At 43.6% G+C, this 27185-nt stretch overlaps 1 protein-coding gene across 17 annotated transcripts in view; it reads left to right on the forward strand.

Annotated features, from left to right (window-relative positions):
- SUN1 (Sad1 and UNC84 domain containing 1) overlaps positions 1 to 27185 on the forward strand; it is an 87977-nt gene that overhangs the window by 9091 nt on the left and 51701 nt on the right. For 11 of the 17 annotated variants that reach the window (XR_009759446.1, XM_061600453.1, XM_061600456.1 and 8 more), the window contains exons 1-2: positions 4465 to 4645; positions 22545 to 22641. The exons of 1 other annotated variant lie outside the window; for it this stretch is intronic. Coding sequence is in view for 11 of the 16 variants with exons in the window: in XM_061600453.1 (XP_061456437.1) it covers positions 22565 to 22641 (77 nt within the window). In the remaining 5 variants the exon portion in view is untranslated. Of the gene's footprint in view, positions 1 to 4464; positions 4646 to 22544; positions 22642 to 22971; positions 23018 to 24872; positions 24893 to 27185 lie in introns of those variants that run through there. 5 more of the 17 variants (XM_061600454.1, XM_061600462.1, XM_061600464.1 and 2 more) reach the window with 5 other exon arrangements.

The raw sequence follows: 27185 nt of genomic DNA on the forward strand, positions 1-27185 counted from the left end.
TTCTTGTCAATCAAAATTTATTTGGAAGTCGGAGTCGGTACATTTCTACCAACTCGGACTCCGACTCCTCCCAAAATTGCTCCCGACTCCGACTCCACCCAAAATTTCTTCCTACTCCACGACTCTGACTCAGACTCCACAGCCCTGAAGTTCAGAAAATGAAATCATAGGAGCTGACATTTCTGTAGGCCTAGTTTTTTAGCTTACTACTTTCTTCAGCTGCAGGATTTGAAAACACCACACTGGAGAGCTTCTTATATTCTTGTATTTGTTTGTTTAAGAATTGCCTATACATAGATGGAATCTGATGATTTATTCCCGGAGTACTTCTGCCAGTTGCAGATCTAGCCATATACAAATGTACTCAACCCTGTGAGCTAAGCTACCTCAGAAGTAGCTAACAAGATTGAAAGTAGCTTTGCTTTTTGTGTTTTTTAGTTTTTGCAGAGGAGACAGAATTTCTGGCTTTCAAATACATCTTCTAAACATTTGATTAAAGAGTAAAAATGTTAAGGAACTAAAACATGGTACCTTCTTTTTAAAAGATTTTGTAGGTGGCTTCCAAAGAACATAAATATTGCCACAAACAGCTTTACCACTGGCCAGGTTGTGGTATCAAGCATCAGTAAGCAGGGGCAGCACTGTTTATAACCGTAGCATATCATCTTGTCAGGATTTAAACTCAGTTTATTGGCCTGCATCTGGGCACTGGCCAAGAACTTATATGGCCTTACCTGACTTAGATGAGAAATAGAAATAGATGTCATCAGTATACTGGTGATACCTGCCCCCAACTCCCAATGCCTACTTATAGATGTTAAATAGCATTAAGGATAATATAGTGCTGTGTGCTACCCCATAACACAAGTGCTAGGACACCAAGAGACAGTCTCCCATTCTACTTTCTGACTTCAACCCCATAGGTAGGATCTGAACCTCTGTAAAACAGTGCTCCCAATATCCATCCCATGGAGGCAGTCCGGAAGGATAGCATGGTTGATGGTATCAAAAGCTGCTAAGAGATCAAGAAGAAATAATTGGGCTTCACTCTGCCTGTCCTTCTCCCAATAAAGTTCATTCCATTTGAGTGACCAAGGCTGATTTGATTCCAAAACCGGGCCTAAACTCAGATTGAAATGGGTTTAGATAATCAGTCTCCTCCAAGAATCCCTGCAGTTGTTCCTCCACCCTCTTCAACACTTTCGCTAGAAAGGCAGTATTTGCAACTGGGTAGTAATTGTTATAAACCACTGGGTCCAAGGTGGGGTTCTTTAGATGCTGCTGCACTATCGCCTCCTTCAGGGCAGCAGGCATCTCCCCCTTGCATAATGGTGCATTGACCATATCCTGGACCCAACCAGTCATTCCACCTCTAGTAGCATTTATGATAAAAATGGGCAAAAATTGTGGGAGCAATGACAGGTTGTATTGCTGTAGAAACTTGTCAACCTTATTAGGCCTTCTTAACTGAAAATGATCCTGCAAAACATAGCATTAACTGCCTTGACAAGACCTGCTTCAACCACAGTGTCAAGTTCTGTCCAGAGGCAAGCAACTATCCTCAAAATGTCTTGCCAATTACACAGTTTTCTGGAAGTACCAGGGGACTGTGTGCCATTACTGGTGCCAGCAGTATATGAATTTCTGAACCTCCGCCGGAAGAGCTCTACTGGTTGGCAACAAGAGAATGCGTTGGAAGCAGCAAAGTAGGCTTTCTGACCTTCCCTCACTGCTGCATGGTAGGGACGGTTATGCACTCTTAACCAGTGCTTGGCTGCCTTTGGAACAAGACCTGTGCTAAAGTTGTCACCCAGCCTGTTTTATCATCTGCTGTTTCCTGAACTACCAGGTTGCTGAGCAGACTCCATAGCACTGGAGAGGACGCTAGGGAGTGATTGTGTCAATTGCCCATCTTATCTTACCATTCCTTAGCAAAACCAGGGCTTTGACAGAATTGCCTGCCTTATCCACTAGGAAACCCCCCAGAACGTGCAGGAATCCATCATATTGCATGAATCTCCAGAGAATGGGAGTAGACTATCTAAATGGGGATCTACCACCACTGCAGAGGGATGAAGGCACCACAGTTCCAAACTACACCAGGAAGTGATCTTAACCATGGCAATGGGGTGGTAGAAACATACATTCAGGCTACCCCTTTCACCACTCAGAGCAAGTACAAGATCCAGTATGTTTCCTGCCATATGTGTTGGACCAATGACAAGTTGCTGTAGACCCATGGTTGCCGTGGAGACCATGAACTGAGCTGGAACAGATGTGGCCTCAGCATGAACATTGAAGTCACCGGGGTCTACCATCCTGGGTTCCTCCAATGCAGCATCCACAACTATCTTAGCCAACTGAGTCAGGGAGGCTGCTAGACAGCAGGGTGGCTGGTACACTGGTAGTATCTCTAATCGGGTATGGAGCTTCCTATTTTGCCATGAGGTCAAGAGGTTTCCCGGAAAAGCTGGACTGAACTATGGACTATGGCTACCCCTCCACCTGCCCTGCAGCCTTGTTTTAGTGGCTTTATATTGTGGCCCCGGGACCTACTGGTGAATGGCAGGTAATGAATTCAATCATTATAATAACAGTGCTGCACAAATAACTGAGGGGGAAGAGCTGGGTAAGATCAGGCCTGCCTTGCTCACCCACTCAGGTCTTAGGTTATGCATGCCAGGTTGGCCACTGCCTCAGGGCTGGATTATCCATTAGGCTTAGTAGGCTGAAGCCTAGGGGCCCGGAGCTCTTGGGGGCCCATGTGGAAGCAGGACAGGAGCCCCGGATCGCTGGACAAGGGCTTCCGAACCACCCGCCATCCCCCTGCTTCACTTACCTTTTTCTCTGCTGTTTTTTGCGGTTTGCCATCAATCAAGATGGTGGCCGAGGTTTCCCTAAGGGGCTGAAGCCTCTGCTGCCATCTTGGTTGATGGCACGCATGCGTGCTACACGCATTACCATTGTAAGGGGTTTGAGAAAAATATTGCCTAAGAGGAGAAGGGGAGCCCAAACACCAATCAACTTAGGGGCCCTCCTCAGCTTAATCTGGCCCTGCACTGCCTCCTCTGCGATCATATTGTAGATGAGTGAGATCTTATTCTGAACTGCCCTGATGTTTTGCAATTAATAATTGCAGCCAAGCTTCTGTGAAAGATATTTTGCTTGGCGCTTCCAAACTTCCCCAGAAATCAACAGCTAAAGGAGAGCGTTAGAAATATGCTTTTAATTCACAAGTTTTGACGGCGATTTACTGAAGCCCAACAAGCTTGGGTGGCACCTTCTCTGAAATGACAGTGCCTAGATCACATCCCCAAATGCTTGGGTTCCATGGCTGACAAGTTGATGTGAAATGGATTCTTTTAAGCTAGAAAGTTTGAAAATCACTGCTCTCAGGGTGTGAGAGGTAAGTCTCATGCTGAGGAGGCATGTGCTGTTGTCAGAGGAGGGCCAAGCTTCTCTTTGGCCCCTCCAAGTAATTGTTTTGGCTTCATCCTGCCCGTTCAATGCAGCAGACCATGTCCCTCTTATGAATATTGATTAGGCCTTGCAGGTTGGCTAGAGTCCCTCCTGCATGAAGTTTAAAGAATGCGGTGGTCTCATGCAGCCCTGCTTGTGTGTGTGTGTGGGGGGGGGTTCAGAATGAATATGAAGTTTGTCACTGGTTGAGCTGCCAGTTTTGATCTTACCTGTTGTACTGAGGGTGGCTCTTGGAGAGACAGAGACTTGCTTCCAAGGTTATCAGAACCTTGATGGAGGAAAGGAGGAGCAAGGAATCCCTGTAGCAGTGGGAGAGGGGAAAGGAGTAGTTATATCAGCCGGGGTTTAGGTATGACATGAACCTGGGTGAGCAACAGATGGCAGCAATGAGAGGCAGAGAGGGGAGGAGGTGGGCTGCAGATCCTAACACTGGAAAGCTGATTATCGCCACTAAGGAGATGAAGGCTCTGGACAGGGCTAGGTGGGACGAATGAACTGGGGTTGCCAGATTTCAAAAGTTCCAGGATTGCACGGGGGCATTTTTAATATTTCCCCTAAGCGCCACATCTCCAGAGTGGGAGGTTGACTTGTATTACAAAAAAACCCAGCGATGAGCCTCATCCTCCCCCATTACCCCGCCTTCCTTTTACTAAATAGCAACTTGTTGTGGAAACAGCCTTGCAGGTTGCCTAGCAAACCACAAAAGCATGCCTGGGGAGAGGGATCTGCTGTACAGTATTGTAACTTCTCCTTGCTAAAAAGCTGATTAAAAGGTGAGGATGAAAGTGCATGGAGACCTGGAACTATAAATAAAACACTGGAAAGGGGTTTTCAGCATGTTTATGCTTTAAGGAAATTAAGAGGTTAAATATTGTGGGCTGGCTAAAGTAGCTTTGTCCAATAAATTCAAAGTCTGCCTCTGAGTGACAATGGAAGCTTTAAGAGGCTGGATTAGATTCGTTTTATCCTTCAGGCTTTGTTGAGACTGGGAAGCCATTTTGGGATTCTGCAGTGTGGAATAGAAATAATGTGCTGTCAACTCTCAAACTTCGTTTGAATTATTGGGAGGAGATCACCCAATCTTGGAGCACAATGCTGAATTAAATAATTATTCCTTCTGTGTGGGATAAATGATGCAGAATTCTGAAACGATCCAGGTTTGAAGGTGTACCTCTGCTGCTGTTTTCTGATCAGTTTTGTAGATCTGATAGGTCTGGAGCTTTAACTGGGCAACTTGAGCATGTTTTTAGCAGTGCCAAAGCACGCAGTTGCTTGCCTGGTTTGCTTTAGTTAGCCTCGGCTACAGATTTGTCTCTTAGTAAACTGGGAATCCGTTTCAATTCTTGTACAGAACAAGCTGAGTTGGATTTTTCAATAAGTGAGCTCTTGCAGAGTTTCTAGCTTGTAAAGTGAAACTAGTCATTTTATCTGAAGTATGTAGCAAATGCTCAGTATTTTTACCAATTTCTTTTTCTGTTAACTGCAGTATTAGCTAGGTTTGTGCTACTTGTTTTAAAATATTTAAAGTATTCTAAGTTGTTTTCCCGTTTGACAGCCACAAAGTAATATTACAGTCAAAGCTTGCACAAAGTGCTGTATAGTACAGATAATCAAATGTTTATGCCAGAATTCCTGATTTGTACACATGATTGATAAAGCTTTCTGAAACACTGTGTTAATTTATCTTTTGCAGTAAATCTTGTATGTATTTTTGCTTGAAGCTCTTTGCTTTTCAGCCTGCTTTAAATTGTTAATGTTGTGGGGAGGCATGTGAAAGAGACTGCAAAATGTTAGATATTCCTTGTCAGAGAATTCAAATCACATATTTTTGAGAGTGAGCTTTTTGTGGCTAAAACAAAATACATTAGCTGGCAGACTCTTGAAGCAACAGCCAAGTTCTTCCAAGTATGAAAATGCAATCTGTTTGTTAATGCCTGGATTACCTTTATTTTCATGTGTTGTGCTGAAAAGAGAGTTCATAGCTCTGTTTGTTTTGAGGAGTGGTTTGGAATGTGCATAGTTTGTATATTGGAGTTTGAAAGTAACAAAATTATTCTTAAAATGCTTTAGAATAACAGGTATCAATTTTTAAACCAACACTGTAGATACTTTGTTTAATGTTTGATCAGTAATGCTATCCCTTTTAATTCTAAAATGGAGGGCCATCTTATCACCTATTATTGCCTTACATATTATTGCTGCTAGCATATTCTTATTAGATGTATGTTTCAGTAGTTCTAAAAGATACCTATTTTCAACGAACATATAATATCCCACTCCTCCTGATCCCTTTAATTTATAAAAAGTGAAAGTAGAGTGGAATGTGTGTTTTGGACATGGCTGTATACTCAGAGGTCTAGTTTCATATTTTTTAGCACAACCTGTGAATTGAGTGACAAAAGGAAATGGATGTCCATGGTTCTGAATTCATTAAAAGAGTGGCAGTAGCTTCAAAATGTAGCACATGAATTTAACCAACAGCATTGTACTATTTCATTATGGTTTAAACAGAACATCAGGTACTTTTTCTGTACTTCTGACCAGTTTCATACAGCCACCCTGATCTACTGAAGGGAATAATCAGGAACAAAAAAGATGAAGTCTGATTTTTGGTATTATTTATTTATTTATTTATTTAATTACATTTCTAGACCGCCCTATAGCAGAAAGCTCTCAGGGCGGTGTACAACAAATAAAATCACAATTAAAATATGAGCAAGTGTGGAAAAATATATATATATATAGTACAATTATAAAACATTAATAAAATTGCCATTGAGATTTAAATTAAGATCATATTAAGTTTAAAATGTTAAATTAAAATATTTAAAAATTTACAAAATTTAAAAAGCCTGGGCGAAAAGGTAAGTTTTTACCTGGCGCCGAAAAGATAACAGAGAAGGCGCCAGGCGTATCTCGTCTGGGAGGGCATTCCATAGTTCGGGGGCCACCACCGAGAAGGCCCTAGATCTAGTTGTTGATCTCCGGGCCTCTTTATGGGTTGGAACCCGGAGAAGGGCCTTCGACGTCGAGCGTAGTGAACGGGTAGGTACATAGCGAGAGAGGCGCTCCATCAGGTATTGCGGTCCGATGCCGTTTAGGGCTTTATAGGTAAGAACCAACACTTTGAATCTGGCCCGGAAACATATCGGTAGCCAGTGCAGCTGCGCCAGGACAGGTGTTATATGGTCAAATTTCTTTGTCCCAGTGAGAACTCTGGCCGCAGCATTTTGCACTAGCTGAAGTTTCCGAACCGTCTTCATAGGTAGCCCCACGTAGAGTGCATTACAGTAGTCCAATCTAGAGGTTACCATAGCATGGATAACTGAGGCAAGATGCTCCTTGCTCAAATAGGGTCGTAGTTGGGCTACCAGCCGGAGCTGGTAGAATGTATTCTGTGCCACCGAGGCTACCTGAGCCTCAAGTGACAGGAGCGGATCTAATAAGACCCCCAAACTACGTACCTGTTCCTTTAGGGGGAGTGTAACCCCATCTAGGACAGGTCGAACATCAACCATCTGGGCAGAGGGTCCTCCCACCAACAGCATCTCAGTCTTGTTAGGATTGAGTTTCAGTTTATTAGCTCTCATCCAGCCCATTATCGCGGCCAGGCAGCGGTCTAGTACATCAACAGCCTCACCTGAGGAAGATGAAAAGGAGTAGTAGAGCTGCGTATCATCAGCATATTGCTGGAAACGCACTCCAAAACTCCTGATGACCTCACCCAGCGGCTTCATATAGATATTAAAAAGCATGGGGGACAGAACTGAACCCTGCGGGACCCCATATTGGAGTACCCAGGGACTCGAGTAATGTTCCCCCAGCATCACCTTCTGGAGACGATTCCCGAGATAGGAGCAGAGCCACCGCCAAGCAGTGCCTCCCACTCCTAAATCCGTAAGTCGCTCCAGAAGGATACCATGGTCGATGGTATCAAACGCCGCTGAGAGATCAAGGAGAACCAACAGAGTTACACTCCCTCTGTCTTTCTCCCGACAGAGGTCATCATACAGGGCGACCAAGGCCGTTTCTGTACCAAACCCCGGCCGAAAGCCCGATTGAAATGGGTCTAGATAATCAGTTTCATCCAAGAGAGCCTGGAGTTGGCGAGCGACCACACGCTCTAGAACCTTGCCCAGGAATGGGACATTTGCTACTGGCCTATAGTTGTCCAAATTATCAGGGTCCAAGGAGGATTTTTTTAGGAGCGGTCTCACCACCGCCTGTTTCAGGCAGGGTGGGACCACTCCCTCTCGTAAAGAGGCATTAATCACCTCCTTGGCCCAGCCGGCTGTTCCATTCCTGCTAGCTTTTATTAGCCATGAGGGGCAAGGATCCAGAGCAGAAGTGGTCGCCCGCACCTGTCCAAGCACCTTGTCCACATCCTCGAGCTGTACCAACTGAAACTCATCCAATAAAACAGGACAAGACTGTGCTCTGGATACCTCATTAGGATCAACTGCTACAATAATGGAGTCAAGGTCCCGGCGGATGTTCATGATCTTATCACGAAAGTGTCGCGCAAACTCATTACAGCGGGCAATTGATGGTGTTATTGCGTCCTGGGGACCAGAGTGTAAACGTCCCCGGACAACTTTATAAAGTTCCGCTGGGCGGTTAAGGGATGACTGAATAGAGACAGCAAAGTATTGCTTCTTTGCTGCTCTCACTGCCTTCACATAGAGTTTGGTAGAGAGCTTCACAAGTGCATGATTACAGCCGTCGGGAGTTCGCCTCCATTTGCACTCAAGCCGTCTCCTTTCTTGCTTCATCACTCTTAGCTCCGGAGTAAACCAGGGAGCCAATTGAGCTCTGCAACGGAGAGGGCGCACCGGGGCGATCGTGTCAACTGCCCGGGCCATTTCCGTATTCCACAGCATGGCCAGGGTTTCGACAGGACCGTCAATTCTATCAGCCGGAAAATTCCCTAGAGCCATCAGAAAACCCTCAGGATTCATTAGTCTCCGGGGACGGACCATCTTAATTGGTCCTCCACCCTTGCAGAGGGGAGAAAACAGTGTAAGTCTAAACCTTAATAGGCGGTGATCTGACCATGACAAAGGAATAGATGAAAAATCCCTCACTCTCAGATCACCATCCCCTAATCCAGTGGCAAAAATCAAGTCCAGAGTGTGCCCCAACACATGCGTAGGGCCAGTAACAAATTGAGACAGCCCCATGGCTGTCATGGAGGTCATGAAGTCCTGAGCTGCTCCAGATAAAGCGGCCTCAGCATGAATGTTGAGATCCCCCAATACCAAAAGTTTGGGGGAACGCAACAATAGATCCGAGACCACCTCTGTCAGCTCAGTTAGGGAGGCTGTTGGGCAGCAGGGTGGACGGTACACCAACAGAATTCCCAGTCTGTCTCGCTGACCCAACGTTATGTGCAGACACTCTAGACCATTAGCCATCTGGATAGGGTGCCTAACAAGAGGGATGGAACTTCTATAGACCACAGCGATTCCCCCTCCCTGACCCTCGGATCTACCCAGATGCTGAACCGAATACCCAGGTGGGCACAACTGGGAGAGATTAATACCTTGTCAATTGTATTGTCAATTTTTGACCCTCATGCAAAAACGAAGTTAAAGTGTAAGACATTTTCCAGCTTAAATAGTTTCCCTGAGCCATTGACTTCTGCATTGTCTATAATGTTATTGAGCCCTGAGAGGCACAGTAGGTTCATTGCATGAACCGGGGGGGTGGGGGGTGTCTTCATTTTTTTTAATGTGGCCATTTTTATTTGTATAAAATATGATGTCTCTCTTTGATTGATGAAACTGTTGCACAGTAGCCCTGCTCTTGCTTTCAATATCATTGAATGTATTGAGAAGAGTTGCACCAACTGGCCCCATCCTGACCTCTGTGTATTCAGTGGAAAGCATGAAAAAGGCATTACTATGGTTGGAAATCCTGCATGATCGTGTGTAAGACTGTTCATACATACAGCTTCTTTAACATTTATTGTCTCTGCTCCATGCATTGAGTGAATGGGGCACTAAAGATAAGAACTGCTGACTCCTATAGAATAACATGAGAGTAGGCCATCATTTTGAGATATTTGTTGGATCATTTTAGTTCAAAACATTTTTTTCTGTGCACCCTGCTACCATACAATTCTTGGTCAAAGGGCAGGAGAACAGACAGGAAATGCTTATGCCATTCTGTGGTCCAAGGCAGGGCCAACAAGTTTGATATCTCTTCTGTGCAGGAGGCTCCTCCCTTATTTTCTGTCTTTGGCTCAAGAAGAGCAGGGCCTCTTTCATAGAAACATGGAATAGTAGAGTTGGAAGGGGCCTATAAGGCAATCAAGTCCAACCCCCTGCTCAGTGCAGGAATCCAACTTAAAGCATACCCGACAGGTGGCTGTCCAGCTGTCTCTTGAATGCCTCCAGTGTTGGAGAGCCAACCATCTCCCTAGGTAGCTGGATCCATTGTCATACTGCTCTAACAATTAGGAGTTTTTTCCTGATGTTCAGTTGAAATCTGGCTTCCTGTAACTTGAGCCCGTTATTCCATGTCCTGCACTCTCGATGATGGAGAAGAGATCCTCTGTGTGACACTCTTTCAAGTACTTGAACAGTGCTGTTGTGTCTCCCCTCAGCTTTCTCTTCTCAAGGCTGAACTTGGCCAGTTTTTTCAGTCTCTCCTCATAAGGCTTTGTTTCCAGTCCCCTGATAATCCTTGTTCTCCTCCTCTGAACCTGTCCCAGTTTCTCTCTATCCTTAAAGTGCAGTGTCCAGAACTAGATGCAGTACTCAAGATGAGACCTAATCAGTGCTGAATAGAGGGGAACCAGTACTTAATGCAGCCTAAAATAGCATTTGCCTTTTTTGAAGCCACATTCCACTGTTGGCACATATTCAGCCTGTGATCAACAACAATTCTTTCTTGCAGGTAGTGTTGCTGAGCCAAGTAGCCCCCATTTTAAAACTGTGAATTTTGTTTCTTTTTCCTAATTGTAGAACTTTGCATTTACTCCTTTTAAATTTCATTCTTTTGTTTTCAGCTTAGTGCTCCAGCCTATCAAGATCCCTTTGAATTTAGTTTCTGTTTTCCAGGATATTAGCTATTCCTCCCAATTTTGTATCATCTGCAAATCTGATAAGCATTCCCTGCACCTCCTCATCTAAGTCATTAATAAAAATGTTGAAGAGCACTGGGCACAGGATTGAGCCCTGCAGTACCCCGCTCATTACCCCACTCAGGAGGTATTATTAACTTATTAATAATTATTATTATTATTAAAGGCTTATTAACCATTGATAAGCGCTCTTTGAGTACAGTTCTGTAGCCAACTGTGGATCCACTTTATAGTTGTTGCATCCAGCCACATTTAGCTAGCTTTCTAATCATAATATCATGGGGCACTTTTGTCATAATCTTTGCTGAAGTCAATATATATTATGTCCATAGCATTCCCATGGTCTACCAGGGAGGTTACCTGATCCAAAAATGAGCTAAGATTAGTCTGGCAGGATTTGTTCTTGAAAAGTCCATGTTGGCTTCTAGTAATCTCAGCATTGTTTTCAAGGTGGTTGCAGACTGATTGCTTTATAATCTGCTCCAGAATTTTCCCAGAGATTGATGTCAGGCTGACTGGTCTGTAGTTCCCAGGTTCCTCCTTTTCCCCCCGTTTGAAAATAGGAACAATGTTAGCCCTCCTCCAGTCAATCCAGGACTTCAAGCATTCTGCATGATTTCGCAAAGAAAATAGACAGTGGTTCCGAGAGTTCTTCAGCCAGTTCCTTCATTAGTCTAGGATGCAGTTCATTGGGTCCTGGAGATTTGAATTTGAGATTTAGGTATTCCTTGACCATTTTTTTTTATCAATCTCAAGCTGTAATACTGTGCCTTCAACTTGTACTTCACATTTGCCAAGAGGATCATAGACCCTCTTTTGGGAGAAGACTAGGCCAAAGTAGGAATTGAGCACTTCTGCCTTTTCTTTGTCATTGGTTATCTTTTTACCATCCTCGTCAAGTATCTGAATCACCATTTCTTTTCTCTTTCTTTTACTATGCGTGTACTGAAGAAAGCTTTTTTGTTGCTTTTAGCAACCCTTACTAACCTCAGCTCATTCTCAGCTTTAACCTTCCTGATGCCATCCCTGCAATTCTGTGCTACCTATCTGTACTCTTTGGCATTCCTTCCACTTCCTGTATGTGTCCTTTTATGTTTTCAGGTCATCTCAAAGCTTTTTGTGAAGCCACATTGGTGACTTCTGCTGTCTTTTACTTTTGTTTCTTGTTGGAATTATTTGCAATTGTGCTTTTAGAATTTCCTTTTTTAGAAACTCCCACTCATCTTGGACAGGGCCAGTTCCAAGGGGCGGCCAGGTGGGGCACTGGCCCGAGGGCCCCTGAGGCTACAGGAGCCTTTGGGGGGGCCCTCTGCTCCCCTTCCACGATTTGCAGCAGGATCTCTGCCGCGGATCGTAGGGCGAGAGCTTCAGAGTTCCGCCATTCCCTTCCTTAACGTACCATGTTCTGCGGTTGCGCATGCAGCGGTGCCCTTAAGAAAGATGGCGGCTGAGGTTTTCCTAAGGGGCTGTGCGCTTGCATCCCTGCCATGAACCAAGATGGTGGAAGAGGCTTCAGCTCCTTAGGGAAACTTCAGCCACCATCTATCTTAAGGGCACCGCTGCGTGCGCAACCACAGAACAAGGTAAGTTAAGGAAGGGAATGGCGGAGTCCCAAAGCTCTTGCTGTGCGCGAGTCACGAAAGGGGAGCGCTGGGGCCTAGGGCACGCTCTTCCCCAAGGGCTCCAGCGAGTCTTGGGCTGGCCCTGGGCACGCGCATGTGTGTATGTGTGCATGCACACATGCGTCCCAGGGCAAGCTGGGGCCGGCCCTGATCTTGGACTCCTTTTCTCATTAGAGTCACTTGCCATGGAACCTTACTTACCATTGTTCTGAGTTCATTAAAATCAGCCTTCCTGATGTCCGGTGTCTGTGTATGGCTACTCTCAGTGTTTGCTTCTTTTAAGATCACTTTCCCCCAGAGTTCCTGTAACTGCCACTTCATCCACTAAATCATGTCTGTTGGTTAGTATCAAATCAAGGATAGCTGATCCTGTGGTTCCTTCCTCCAGAGGGAGAAAGTAGAAGAAAGTTGTCAGCAACACAAGTCAGGAATTTTTGGAGGGGCAGTATTTGGCAGAATTTGTCTCCCAACAGATATCGGGGTAATTGAAGTTCCCTGTTACTACTGCATCATCATGTCTCCTTGAAACACTGGCAATTTGCTTTTCAAAAATTTCATTGGGTAGTCGGTAGTGTCTTCCACCCGCTATGTTCCTCTTCTTCCTTGCCCCATTTATTTTAATCCAGATACTCTCTATGGGACTACCACACTCATCTTCCTGAATTTCTGTGCAGGGATACATATTGTTATATTTTTAAAATATAATGCAACTCTGCCTCTCTTTCTATTCCTTCTGTTCTTTTTGAACAAGTTATATCCTTCAGTTGCTGTATTCCAGTCATGGGAGCCATCCCATCAAGTTCATTGACAGGTTCATTGCTCCTCTGTAGATAGATAGGTTCAACGTTTCCTCTGTGGATGAGTTTAGGGCTGCTTTGATACTCATATTAGTGGTTTCCAAGAAAGGGCAGAATTCTAAGATGACCCCCTGATAGGAAGAATGGTGCTCTTTGATGGATTTGACACTGCTGCTGCTTCCTTCAAAACCACCACTGCCAATTCCTTTTGGTATCTGCTTCTATCTTTTTGGTAGTTCCTTTAAGCCTTAAAGTTTAAGGGGATCAACAAACTGGGCTGGGGCAGCTGAATTTTGTGGTAGACTCATCCATAGAATGGTTTTGGTATCAGCAAGGACTGTAGCATCTAGAACTTATTAAATAACTTTTAATCTGGATTTCCTCATTGTCAATCTTTCTTCATATCAAAGCAGAATCCCAAACTAGCACACTATTTCTCCAAATTCTGGGGACAGAGATCCTAAGTGATGGATTCACGTTGGGTAAAGTAGCTACCAGGCCTCCTATATGCCTTTCCCTCCCTGCTTCTAGGGAGGGTTCTATGCGGGGCAAAGGCCCTCCAAGTGGAAATTTAAAAGATTCTGTGTAGCTTCATCTAGCCTGGCAGACCAAGATCCTGACCTAAAGGGACTTCAGATTCTGGGTCCTTAACCCTTCCTGAGATGGCGGAGTCTTTTCTCTCAGGACCCAAACCACCACCCAGTTGAGTTCAGTTTGCCTTCTATGCCTGGAAATTGAATAGCAACAACAAAAATGGGACTGTGAAGAAAATAATTAACACCATTTTAACCTCCGGTCGATTCTCTGCTTCTGAGATTTATGAGATGTCATAAGAGAGTCATCCACAAAGTGCAGGAGAAAAAGACTCCAGTCCATTTGTGCCTGTTAAGGACATCTTAACTTTTCTCTAAGACAGTCTGACCCAAGGGCTCTACATTCAGTATTCTTAAGAGATAAGTTGCTATCCCTGATAACATTTTGGGGGAGATAAACCATTCTTACCCATACTACATACCAAATACTTTTTATGAGCACATCCATTATCTGTCCTCTGCCTATCCACAGGTTCTGCCCTTGCAATCTTTCTTTATTGGTCCTCCTGATCTTCTGAGGACATCCCTCCTTGAGAGCTTTCCTGAAAAATCCTTCATAGCAAACATTTATTTGGCCTTCCATATAAATTTATTTGACTTGCCATATAAAGAAGATTGTCCTTCCAAATTTTGTCCAAATCCAGTTCTCTCAAAGAGAAACTTTGGCGTAATATACAGTATGTAAGATTCTTCATATTTGTATGTTTCCCAGTGTCTTTTCTCCTGCCTATACGTCTGGGGGTCATTTTCCTCCTCCCAGTATTACTGCCTTAGCTTCAAGCACTAATTCTATACTAGATGACATATTTAGGATATCCACTTGCCATTTTCACAACAGAAGGCTGAAGAATGCGAGTGGGAGTTTCCAGCAACCTTGCTTTTAGTTGTTGCTGTGATCGTAGCTATACAGAAGAGTCTGAAGAAGGAGCACAATATATTTATTTTTGGTTCTTGGAAATTTGCCAAATGCCTTGTGTGGGAAAGGAATCCTAATGATTAAACAGCTCATCTCCAACTTGGGTAAAGGGGGATGTATGCAAATAATAGCTTGTGTCCAGTTCCTGTAGAACTCAGTTACAGCTCACTATGAAGCTTGTGTTTGTGTCTATTAAAAATCTTTTTCTGGTAATCTAACATTCCATATGTTGGGTTTCAGGTGGTGATAACAGCTGTTGAGCAGCCAGGTCAAAATTAGATTTGTTGATGCAATGCTGCTTGCTAAGTATCAGTGTGTCTCAGTCTGCATATGGGCCCAAGGGGGAACTCTTAGACAACCAGGTTTCTTATTTGTTTCTTAAATGGCTAGCTATATGAGTACACTGCTTTGCAGTTTTATATGAGCAAATACACTGGTCCGTGTCAGATAATGCACTGCTCAATTGCCAAGTCAGTCATGGGCTCCCATACCCATCTTTTATTCCCCCTTCCGTTTCCTGACTAGTGTTAACTAGTGGCTCCTCGTGAGCTGCAAAGAGAAACTGGGCGAGGGGATCAAGGCGGTGGTCAATGCATCCTTGAAGGAGGGTGTAATGCCATTAGCCCTCAAGGAGGCAATTGTAAAGCCCATCTTAAAGAAGTCCTCCTTGGATCCCCAGGTTTTGAATAACTTTCGCCCAATTTCGAATTTACCATTCTTGGGCAAGGTCATTGAGCGAGTGGTGGCTAATCAGTTGTCAACACACTTGGATGAAACGGATTATTTGGATCCATACCAATCAGGTTTCAGGACTGGACATGGAACTGAAACAGCCTTGGTCGCTCTGGTTGATGATATGAGGAGGGCATTAGATAGGGGAGAATTCACCTTTCTTGTCCTCCTCGATCTCTCAGCGGCTTTTGATACTGTTGACCACAGTATCCTTCTACATCGCCTGGAGGGATTGGGAATAGGAGGCACTGTATTGCAGTGGTTCCATTCCTTTCTCTCTGATAGGCATCAACAGGTAGCATTGGGGGAGGAGGTTTCAGACCCTTGGCCTCTCGATTGTGGTGTGCCACAGGGCTCTATGCTCTCTCCCATGCTCTCCCATGCTATTTAATATCTATATGAAGCCACTGGGGGCAATCATTAGGAGATTTGGGCTGCAGTGTCACCAATATGCGGACGACACTCAGCTCTATCTCTCGTTTAAATCTTCGCCAGAGTTGGCTGTGGAGACCATGTCCAAGTGTCTGGAATCCGTGAGTGGATGGATGGGAAGGAACAGGTTGAAGTTAAATCCCGATAAGACTGAGGTGCTGCTTGTGGGAGACAGGGGAAGGTTGGGAAATGTTGACCTGATGTTCAACGGGGTGAGACTGCCCCTAAAGGACCAGGTCAGCAGCCTTGGGGTTGTTCTTGATTCCAAGCTGTCCATGGAGGCTCAGATTTCAGTAGTGAGCCGGGCAGCTTGGTATCAATTACACCTCATTCGTAGGCTGCAACCCTACCTCCCTGTTCATCAGCTCCCACTGGTAGTACATGCCCTGGTCACCTCTCGTTTAGACTACTGTAATGCGCTCTACGTGGGGTTACCCTTGAAAACGGTCCGGAAATTACAACTGATACAAAATGCTGCGGCTCGACTACTCACAAATTGTCGCCGCCGGGAACATATCACCCCAGTGTTATTCGATCTTCACTGGCTTCCTGTTGTTTTCCGGGCTCAATTCAAGGTGTTGGTATTAACCTTTAAATCCCTACACGGTTTCGGCCCAGTTTACCTGATGGAGCGCCTCCAGCGCCACCAATTATGCCGCCCAACAAGATCAGCCACTCAGGGCCTTCTCTCAGTCCCACCAACTAAAACAGCTAGGTTGGTGGGGACTAGGGAGAGGGCATTTTCAGTGGCGGTCCCCACTCTCTGGAACTCCCTCCCATATGATCTTCGGCATGCCCCTTCCCTGGATGTATTCCGCAAAGCCTTGAAGACCTGGTTCTTCAGACAGGCCTTTGGGACTTCCGGGGAGGGTTAATTTTTTAGGACTAATCGCCTATTACTCTGAACTGCTATTGTTCTTTATTTGTAGTTTTACTGTTATATGTATTTTATGTGTATTTTATTATGATGCATTTATTGCAACTAAATTGTACGTCGCCTAGAGTGGCCATCGGCCAGATAGGCGGCTTATAAATTAAATTATTATTATTTTATTATTATTATTATTAACTATGGTTTAACATTGCATCTGAACCAGCGTCACCATAGGTACCACTAACCTTAGATTGCTCTCAAACCTGAGGTTGAAACCAGAATTAGAACCAGAGTTCCACCACTAAGATTAATAGTGACTCTGCTTAAATGAGTTCATGGTTTATGTTAGCCAGGAAAGGGAGGAAGAGAAGCAGATGAGCCAGTGGCGAGCTCCTAATTGGGTCAATTTGGTGATTATTATTCATTATTTATTTCATTTATAAATTGGCTTTCTATGAGGCATCTTAAAGCGATTTCACAATATAATAAAAACGTATGTATAACAAAAGCATATATAAAAACAATTTCATAAGAACATAAAGAACATAAGAAGAGCCTGCTGGATCAGGCTAGTGGCCCATCTAGTCCAGCATCCTGTTCTCACAGTGGCCAACCAGGTGCCTGGGGGAAGCCCGCAAGCAGGACCCGAGTGCAAGAACACTCTCCCCTCCTGAGGCTTCTGGCAACTGGTTTTCAGAAGCATGCTGCCTCTGACTAGGGTGGCACAGCACAGCCATCACGGCTAGTAGCCATTGATAGCCCTGTCCTCCATGAATTTGTCTAATCTTCTTTTAAAGCCATCCAAGCTGGTGGCCATTACTGCATCTTGTGGGAGCAAATTCCATAGTCTGACTATGCGCTGAGTAAAGAAGTACTTCCTTTTGTCTGTCCTGAATCTTCCAACATTCAGCTTCTTTGAATGTCCACGAGTTCTAGTATTATGAGAGAGGGAGAAGAACTTTTCTCTATCCACTTTCTCAATGCCATGCATAATTTTATACACTTCTTTTTTTTTTTTTTTTCAATAATTTTTATTCAGATTTTCATAAAACATACAAGACGAAATCATAAAACATTCAAAGACAAAAAACAAAATCAAAAATAGTTAAACAAAAAGAAAAAAAGAAAAAAAAAACAAAAATAAAAAATAAAGAGTAAAATATTGACTTCCCATTTGTCAAAGATCAAATCAGTTATAAGTCTATAATATATAACAATCCTGTCTCTTAAGTCATATTATAAAATCACTTTCCTCCAGTAGTTATCTTACTTAATCATCAAATCTCATAAACATTACTTTATTCTTTCCACAAAAAGTCAAAGAGAGGTTTCTTTAATAAGATTATCATAATTAGTAATGAGATGGATTAATCGATATGCTTATCTGGAAAAAAAAATTGATAGATATATTTCTTAAAGAATTGAAATCTCTCTTTGACTTTTTGTGGAAAGAATAAAGTAATGTTTATGAGATTTGATGATTAAGTAAGATAACTACTGGAGGAAAGTGATTTTATAATATGACTTAAGAGACAGGATTGCTATATATTATAGACTTATAACTGATTTGATCTTTGACAAATGGGAAGTCAATATTTTACTCTTTATTTTTTATTTTTGTTTTTTTTTTCTTTTTTTCTTTTTGTTTAACTATTTTTGATTTTGTTTTTTGTCTTTGAATGTTTTATGATTTTGTTTTGTATGTTTTATGAAAATTTGAATAAAAATTATTGAAAAAAAAAAAAAGAAGATAAGATGAACGTTCGCTTTATCAGATAGAGCTTGTTGTTGAAAATCCGTCCCACCTTCGTCGGCTGGACCTCGTCCCATAAATTAATGAGATCTGGTCGTCCCAACAAAAATAGGCTTTGAGGTTAATCTCTTCGTTTCTCCCTACCCGGGAGAAGTTTAATCAGTCAAAAAAAAAAAAATCTGACTGATATATCTGAATAAGCTTCTTTTGAGGCAGGAGCCCGTCTCAAAAGCAGGCACAGGCTAAGTCACCCTTCCCGGAAGTCCCATAATTTTATACACTTCTATCATGTCTCCTCTGACCCGCCTTTTCTCTAAACTAAAAAGCCCCAAATGCTGCAACCTTTCCTTGTAAGGGAGTCGCTCCATCCCCTTGATCATTCTGGTTGCCCTCTTCTGAACCTTTTCCAACTCTAGAATATCCTTTTTGAGATGAGGCGACCAGAACTGTACACAGTATTCCAAATGCGGCCGCACCATAGATTTATACAATGGCATTATGATATCTGCTGTTTTATTTTCAATACCTTTCCTAATTATCCCTAGCATGGAATTTGCCTTTTTCACAGCTGCCGCACACTGGGTCGACATTTTCATCGTGCTGTCCACTACAACCCTGACGTGTCTCTCCTGGACGGTCACCGCCAGTTCAGACCCCATGAGCGTATATGTGAAATTAAGATTTTTTGCTCCAATATGCATAATTTTAACTTGTTTATATTGAATTGCATTTGCCATTTTTCCGCCCATTCACTCAGTTTGGAGAGGTCTTTTTGGAGCTCTTCACAATCCCTTTTTGTTTTAACAACCCTGAACAATTTAGTGTCGTCAGCAAACTTGGCCCCTTCACTGCTCACTCCTAATTCTAGGTCATTAATGAACAAGTTGAAAAGTACAGGTCCCAATACTGATCCTTGAGGGACTCCACTTTCTACAGCCCTCCATTGGGAGAACTGTCCGTTTATTCCTACTCTCTGCTTTCTGCTTCTCAACCAATTCCTTATCCACAAGAGGACCTCTCCTCTTATTCCATGACTCCTAAGCTTCCTCAGAAGTCTTTGGTGAGGTACCTTGTCAAACGCTTTTTGAAAGTCTAAGTACACTATGTCCACTGGATCACCTCTATCTATATGCTTGTTGACACTCTCAAAGAATTCTAATAGGTTACTGAGACAGCACTTTCCCTTGCAGAAGTCATGCTGGCTCTGCTTCAGCAAAGCTTGTTCTTCTATGTGCTTAGTTAATCTAGCTTTAATAATACTTTCTACCAGTTTTCCAGGGCCAGAAGTTAAGCAAACTGGCCTGTAATTTCTGGGATCCCCTTGGGATCCCTTTTTGAATATTGGCGTTACATTTGTCACTTTCCAGTCCTCAGGCACGGAGGAGGACCCGAGGGACAAGTTACATATTTTAGTTAGCAGATCAGCAATTTCACCTTTGAGTTCTTTGAGAACTCTCGGGTGGATGCCATCCGGGCCTGGTGATTTGTCAGTTTTTATATTGTCCATTAAGCCTAGAACTTCCTCTCTTGTTACCACTATTTGTCTCAGTTCCTCAGAATCCCTTCCTGCAAATGTTAGTTCAGGTTCAGGGATCTGCCCTATATCTTCCACTGTGAAGACAGATGCAAAGAATTCATTTAGCTTCTCTGCGATCTCCTTATCGTTCTTTAGCACACCTTTGACTCCCTTATCATCCAAGGGTCCAATCGCCTCCCTAGATGGTCTTCTGCTTTGAATGTATTTATAGATTTTTTTGTTGTTGGTTTTTATGTTCTTAGCAATGTGCTCCTCAAATTTCAAATTAACACAGATATAGACTGGGATACAAATCTCAATTTAGAAGGTTTGTTGAAAGCCTTGGGAAGCATGACATCTGATCTGGACCATAGTTATGAGAAAATGGTCATATGCTTGTAGTCTGATTCCCCCCCCCCAAAAAAGCTGGAAATTTGGGGATTTGTTTTGAAAGAGGCTTTTTCCCAACAGCTTCTTCAAATTCTTTAGCTTTAAGAGACTGAAGACTGATAAATTTGGGAAGGGGAAATTTTTTATTCCACATTCCACTAGAACAGTAGTTGTCTAATATAGAAACAACATGAAGAAAGGATATCTGGATCAAAACGTACTCCTTTCAATTCAACTATGCAACATGCAACTTTTTTGCTCTAAAATACTCAAAACTCTCCTACACTTTTTGTTCATTGTATACAATGTGAGGTTTGCACACAATCAGTTAAAATTAGCTGCAGAGTCGGTGACTTTCTGAACTTGGTCACAGATTTTTTGTAAACAAGTTTTTCCAACTACTTTGTGTTCCCTGTTAATCAGGTGTTTGAGGTGTTCTGAGCATCAACATCATCATCCAGGTCTTGAAGCAAATTATAGCTAACTGAATGTTGTCATTAAGGCACTGTAATCCACAAGATTCATGTGCTCTGTATGTATTCTGCATGTGCTTGTCTGTCAGAACTACCTTTCCATTCCACCTGCAGTTGGATAGCTGTATTTCCATTCTGCTGAGCTGTAGTTGTGTGAATGCTAACTCTGAACTGAGGCATCCTATGTTCATGTAGGAGTTGGGCCATAGCCTGCCCTGACTCCATCAGAACAGCAAGCTAGGAATACATCCTTTCCCCTATGATGAGGTGCTCCCTTCAGAAATGAAGTAAACACTTCCCATTAAATGCCTCTGCCTCTAAGGCCAAATTAGAGCCACAAGAAGGAATTCTATTTCTTAATAATGAAATTTGAAGCCTGTTTTGGCATGTCAGTACAGGACAGATCAAAACTGTTCTGTAAACATGATCCTATAAGATTCATTTTTATTAATTAGTGAACATAAATTAAATCCTAAGTTAATTTCAGTGGGTCTGCTTTATGACTAACATTGGATACACAACCCTTTGGGGGCAGCACATCGCTTATTTTCTTCTGAAGGCTCGCCATGGCATTGGTGGGTTGGATTTGGCTCTGGCTGCTGCATATTCTCCCCCTGGGACGGTGGTCCTATACTGACAGTTATTACTGACACCTAACATGACATAAGCAGTCAGAACAGAAATCTTGTTGCATGCAGATGCACCTTCTGTGTGCTTGATGTAACTTTAAGAACGTATCTCTTTTTCCTTTTGTCTTTTATACTGTTAGCCTGAGGCCGGGCTGCTTTTTCTTTACTGATCTGGAAGCCATTCTGAAAACCTTTTATGCTAAAGAGTAGGATAAAAATGCTTCAAATAAGACTGAAACCCAAAGAGCTACTGAAGGCTCAGCCAAGGGCTTGAATGTAGCCTGTGGGATTTTTAAGTAGTCTCCTGTGGAAAGCAGACCTCTGCACTCCAAACAGTATCAAAAGTGCTTTAAAAATGCTTAATTTTAAAAGCACCTTGCCATATGGATGCAGGACTTCATCTCAAAAATCACACGCCTAGAGGAAAATTAGATGATCAAAGCTAGTTGTGTGGTTCTTTAGGTCGTAGGCCAAAACTTTTATACTGACTCCCTTAAAAACCCGCAGCTGAACAAGTTCCAGGAATACAGATCTAGTATTAGGTTTGTGAGTCTAGATTTGTGACTGTGTTTTGGCTCAGCCTCACTGTGTACATAAGCACCTAGCTCTCCTCTAGGTTATTAGTTGAACCGATCCTAGCTAAACAGGGTTGCCCCTGTCAAAACACAAGCTGAGCCAGACTCCCTCCCTCCTTTCCAGTGGCACAACATTAAACTTTAAAAAGAGAACAATTTGTCCTTACATAAAACACATCACTTTTAGTTGACTTAACTGTTTTGATTAGTGCAGTTCTGTACACCAAAAAACCTCCTCTTTTACTAGTTCAGTATTATGTATGGGTGAATTCCTGGAGCTATGGGGTGGATACCATTGCAGGTATCTCTTTTTGGCACAGTGCAGTTTAATAGTACCTGTCAAATGTTGTATAAAATAGCACTGCTAGACATAGGCAGCATTTTGCATTTTTTCTGATACCATTTAAGGGAATTTCATAAACAGCAAACATAGCATGCCTGGGACTTTGAAAAAGCTCTCCCCAAGAGGAAGCATTTAGATTCATGTGACTTTTGATAAGGGATATCTAACGTTAGCAGTCACATTAAAAATGTACACTGCTTCTGATACCAGTGGCTTTTCTTCTTCTCCCCAAAGCACTATGTGCAATATTCTGAAGTACCGGCTGAACCAAGCAAGAGCTCTTCCTTTTCTGTCTTCTAGACTTATAGCGGTGTGTTTTAACCTTTTTGCAGTATGACTTGAAACAGTGACCATGGATTTTTCACACCTTCACACGTATACCCCTCCCCAATGTGTGCCAGAGAACACTGGCTATACTTACGCACTCAGGTGAGCATCTTTTTCCTTATCGAAAAGTTGCCTCCTTAATAAAAAGGGGGGTTCTTCGTATGTTGTGGTTTTGTGGTAAATTTTAATTAGAGGAAAGAAACCCTGGGGTTGATAACAAATCACACTGACTTTCCTGTTTGTAGATGAATGTAGCAGTTGAAGGGGGGCTTTGGTTTTTACAGGGAATTCTACGCCAGCACCACCGGTGACTAAAACAGTGACTCAGGATTTGTCAGTCACTGTAAATAAAGTGTTTGAGAACCACACCCAAATACCATTGTTTTGGCTTGCAGATGTGGGGGAGGGGTATTCAATGGAAGGGCTCAGATCACTTAAGTTCGTTACTGTTACGAGGAGTGCTTGTCAGTTCTGCAAAGTAAGTACAAAGGGATAACTTTACTATTAATTGCAGTTGTACTTTTATTGTCAACTTTAATAATAAACTTTTTCTGTTGTATGGCATTTGGCTCAAAGTGTATTAATGCTTGATTTGGTAGTTTCTAAATGAAGCTTCAGGAAACCCATATGGCCATCGCGTATTCATTTAATTTATTGCCAGTGCATGTAGTATACATATTCTGTAAGTAGCCACAGGCTTATTTTAATGTCATATACAAATGTATTTTATATTTACTAGCCCCTGTGGCACAGAGTGATAAGTGGCAGTAACGCAGCCAAAGCTCTGCTCACAGCCGGAGTTCGATTCCAACGGAAGGAGGAAGTGAAATCTCCAGTAAAAGGGGTCGAGGTCCACTCAGCCTTCCATCCATCCGTGGTCGGTAAAATGAGTACCCGGCATACGCTGGGGGGTAAAGAAAAGCCGGGGAAGGAACTGGCAATCCCACCCCATATATACGGTCTGCCTAGTAAACGTCGCAAGACATCACCCTAAGAGTCGGAAACGACTTGCACTATAAGTGTGGGGACACCTTTACCTTTACCTTAGCCCCCAGTAGATTACTGCATTTTTCTACCTTTGCCATACGTTGCAAACATTTTATTTAACAATAGTGGTTGTTTTTCTGAAAAGTCATCCAGTGTGGCTATTGTATTGGGCTGTTGCCTAACAAGCCTTCATTCAAGCTCCACCCTAGCATGGAATCACCTGTCAGTACCTCTCAGTCTTGGATTCTGTAAAACAGGAATGTTAGTGACTCAGCTCAACAGTGGTTGTGTGGATTCGTGAGTTAAAGGTTAGAAAGCATTAGGGTTGTAATTGAACAAATTCATACTTTATGAATGGTCTTGCCTGAAGTAGTAGTCTTAATCACACAGGAGTCGGAATCATCTTGCTTGTTCACATATCCCAGTAAAGAAGTTCACCTCTCTTAGGTGCAGTTGTATGGGTGAACATACTGCTTCTAGAGAGCTAACTTGAGCCTTCCCTCTCCAATACAATCACCACTTAAAGAACTTAAAGAACTGGGACTTTTGAGACAGTTTTCCACAGTGTTTTTATACATGCAACTCTAGCACACACACAGTGCGATATATGTTGTATTGGTAATGGGTGTGACAAGGTTTGGGGTTTTTTTTACTGCTATACATATATCAGTTGTGTGTTATGTGTATTGGACCAATCCGCGCACACAGCCTCTCTGACATTCAGCTCCCATCTTGTAGTGCACATGTATACGAGTATAATGTGGAAATGGTCCCTAGGCTGACAGTATCTGTGTTTTGCAGGTGTCTGCTTTTTTGTGTGCTACTTTGGTGTGTGATCCTGCAGTGTTAGTGTGAGAAGGAATGCCTGTCAGGAAGATACCAATATTGTCAGAGATTTGCCCATTTGCCTGGGCCTAGATAAAAAAGAGTGGGAGGTCAGGCTTGAGTGTCACTGAATAATGATTGTGCTCTGAGTAAGATGCCATAGATCATGATTGTCATTAAAAGTCTGTGGAGCTTGTAAAACTGGAGGAATCTGTAGCTCTTTCTCATCCCATGAACATGTCCTGAGGAGCAGACGTGTTCGCCGAGTGCTCTGCCGTTAACTGCTGTTTATCTAATTTATGTTACTCCCTGGCCTCCCTGCCCTCTCTGGTCTTCAGCTTGAGAAGGACATGAGTACAGCAAGTCTAATTTATTTGCATTTTGACATGTTTGCTTATTTGCTTGCTTGTTGAACCTCGCTGCAGTAGTTGGGAGATATTCTAGCTGAAGAACTGCAGCTGGAGGAACTCAGAGGCCTGAACACTATAAGGGAGATAAGGACGCCGGCAACAGCACCAGTAACAGCAATAGTCATAGCTAAGTAAGCTAAGTAAGATAAAAACAGCTGGTGGAGAGCTAACATCTTTTAGAATGTTTTTAGAACGCTGTAGTGGGAAGAGCTCTGCCTAAGAGTAAACTGGGCAGAGGCATAGCAGAGCTATGCTAAAAGCAGTGGCATGTATGCAAAAGGGCATTAACAGAGGGGGAGAGAAGGAGATGCCGTTGAGTGACTAGTAATAACGGCAATAAGTGTCCAGTAACAACAGTAACAAGCTCTGAGAGTGTGCTGGGCAGAGGAAAGTTAAACATCTCTCTAGAACGCCACAGTCGGAAGAGACGCCGCTGAGTGTTCAGAAACAACAATAATATCAACAACAATAACATCAGTACTGTAACAGTAATGCTGTTATAGAAGAGGAAGTCCTTTAAAAGGAAGGAGTCAAGTTATTAAGTTATCACCAGGACACAAAGGAAAACTGTTGGTTCTGACATAGTGAGGCCCACCACAAGCATGAAGAAGACTGTATTCCACCCCACCTCACAATTACCCCCCCCCCAGTGCCTCACGATCCCTGCAAGGTATGGATCAATATCAGTAGAAAAGGAGGACTATAGACGCTTTGTTGGAGGCTGCAGGAGGAAGAAGAAGAGGTTAGGGTGCTCTGTTGCTGCTGCCTGGACTTGGCTTTTCCATCGGGTTTCCCTGCTTTTTGCAGGATTAGGATCGTGACCTGAATTAGCAGTTTTGCTTACTTGCTATCCACCCATTTTATTTTGAGGGGTTTTTTAATTTGTTTGATACTTGCCTGTCGGTTGTAGGGTGTTGGTTTTAAGAGTATAGTCTTGCCTGCTCTTAAGGAAGGATGTGTTTTCAATATAAGTGGATAGGGGAGGGGAACCAGGGGGCTGCCATTCATGTTTTAGAGGGCAGAGGGAGATACGGAGTGGGGAGACAGTTATGTCATCGGGGGAGATGGAAGCGTAATAGGGTGTTGGTTGCCCCCAAACTGTCTCCCCATTCAAATAGTCTGGACAGCTGTGGTGACAGTTCCCCTGGGTTGAAAATGCTGCTTGTGAATGCCAGGTCGGTGAATGGTAAAACAACGGCCATTCAGGATTTGATCCTGGATGAGCACACCGACCTGGCTTGTATCACGAAGACCAGGTTGGATGAAGCTGGGGCGGTTAATCTCTCTCAGCTTTGCCTGCCAGGTTTCTCCATGCAACAGCAGGCGAGACCTGGGGGACGGGGAGGTGGAGTTGCAGTGATCTATCGTGATACCATCTCCCTGACCAGGTGCCCTCTCCCACAGTCTTCAGGGTTCGAATGTGTATATTTGAAGTTGGGTGGCCGGGACAGAATAGGGATTCTGTTGGTGTACCGCCCACCCCGCTGCTCAACAGTCTCCCTTCCTGAGCTAGCCAGGGTGGTCTTGGGGTTGGTGTTGGAGTCCCCACGGCTTGTGGTATTGGGTGACTTCAACATCCACACCGAGACCGCTCTGTCGGGAGTGGCTCAGGACATCATGGCCTCCATGACAACCATGGGTCTGTCCCAAGTATTATCTGGCCCCACTCATGCCGCTGGCCACACTTTGGCCCTTGTTTTCTGTGCTGGTTGGGATGATGGTGATCTTGGTGTGGAGGAACTCTCTGTAGTACCGTTGTCATGGACAGATCACTACCTGGTTGGGTTTAGACTCACTGGGACTCAGAACCTCTGCAGAGGTGGGGGACCAATTAGGATGGTCCGCCCCAGGAGACTGATGGATCCGGATGGTTTCCTGATGGCTCTTGGGGATTTTCCTGTCACCTCGGCAGGCGATTCTGTTGAAGCCCTGGTTGACCTCTGGAATGGGGAAATGGCCAGGGCGGTGGACACGATCGCCCTGGAGCGTTCCCTCTCACGGAGTGGAGCCAAACCAGCTCCTTGGTTTACCAGGGAGCTGGCGGCGATGAAACGAATAAGACGGGGACTAGAGCGACGTTGGCAGAAGACTCGGAACAAGTCTGACTAAACATGGGCTAGAGCCTGTTTGAAGGCCTGCTCCGTGGCAGTGCGGGCAAAGAAGAAACTTTTCTTTTCTGCCACCATTGCGTCTGCTGGGAGCCGTCCAGCGGAGCTGTTTTGAGTGGTCAGGGGTCTTTTACAGTCACGCCCCCGAGAGGGTAATATAGACCACTCAACAGCCCGCTGTCAAGAATTTGCACGGCACTTTGCAGTTAAAGTCGCTCAGATTCGCTCCGACTTGGACACTAAAATTGATACAGTCTCAAGGGATGTAACTTTGGCTCCTGCTTATCCAATAACAATGGATTCTTTTCAATTTGTA

The sequence above is a fragment of the Rhineura floridana genome, chromosome 17, assembly GCF_030035675.1.
Source record: "Rhineura floridana isolate rRhiFlo1 chromosome 17, rRhiFlo1.hap2, whole genome shotgun sequence".
Classification (NCBI taxonomy): domain Eukaryota; kingdom Metazoa; phylum Chordata; class Lepidosauria; order Squamata; family Rhineuridae; genus Rhineura; species Rhineura floridana.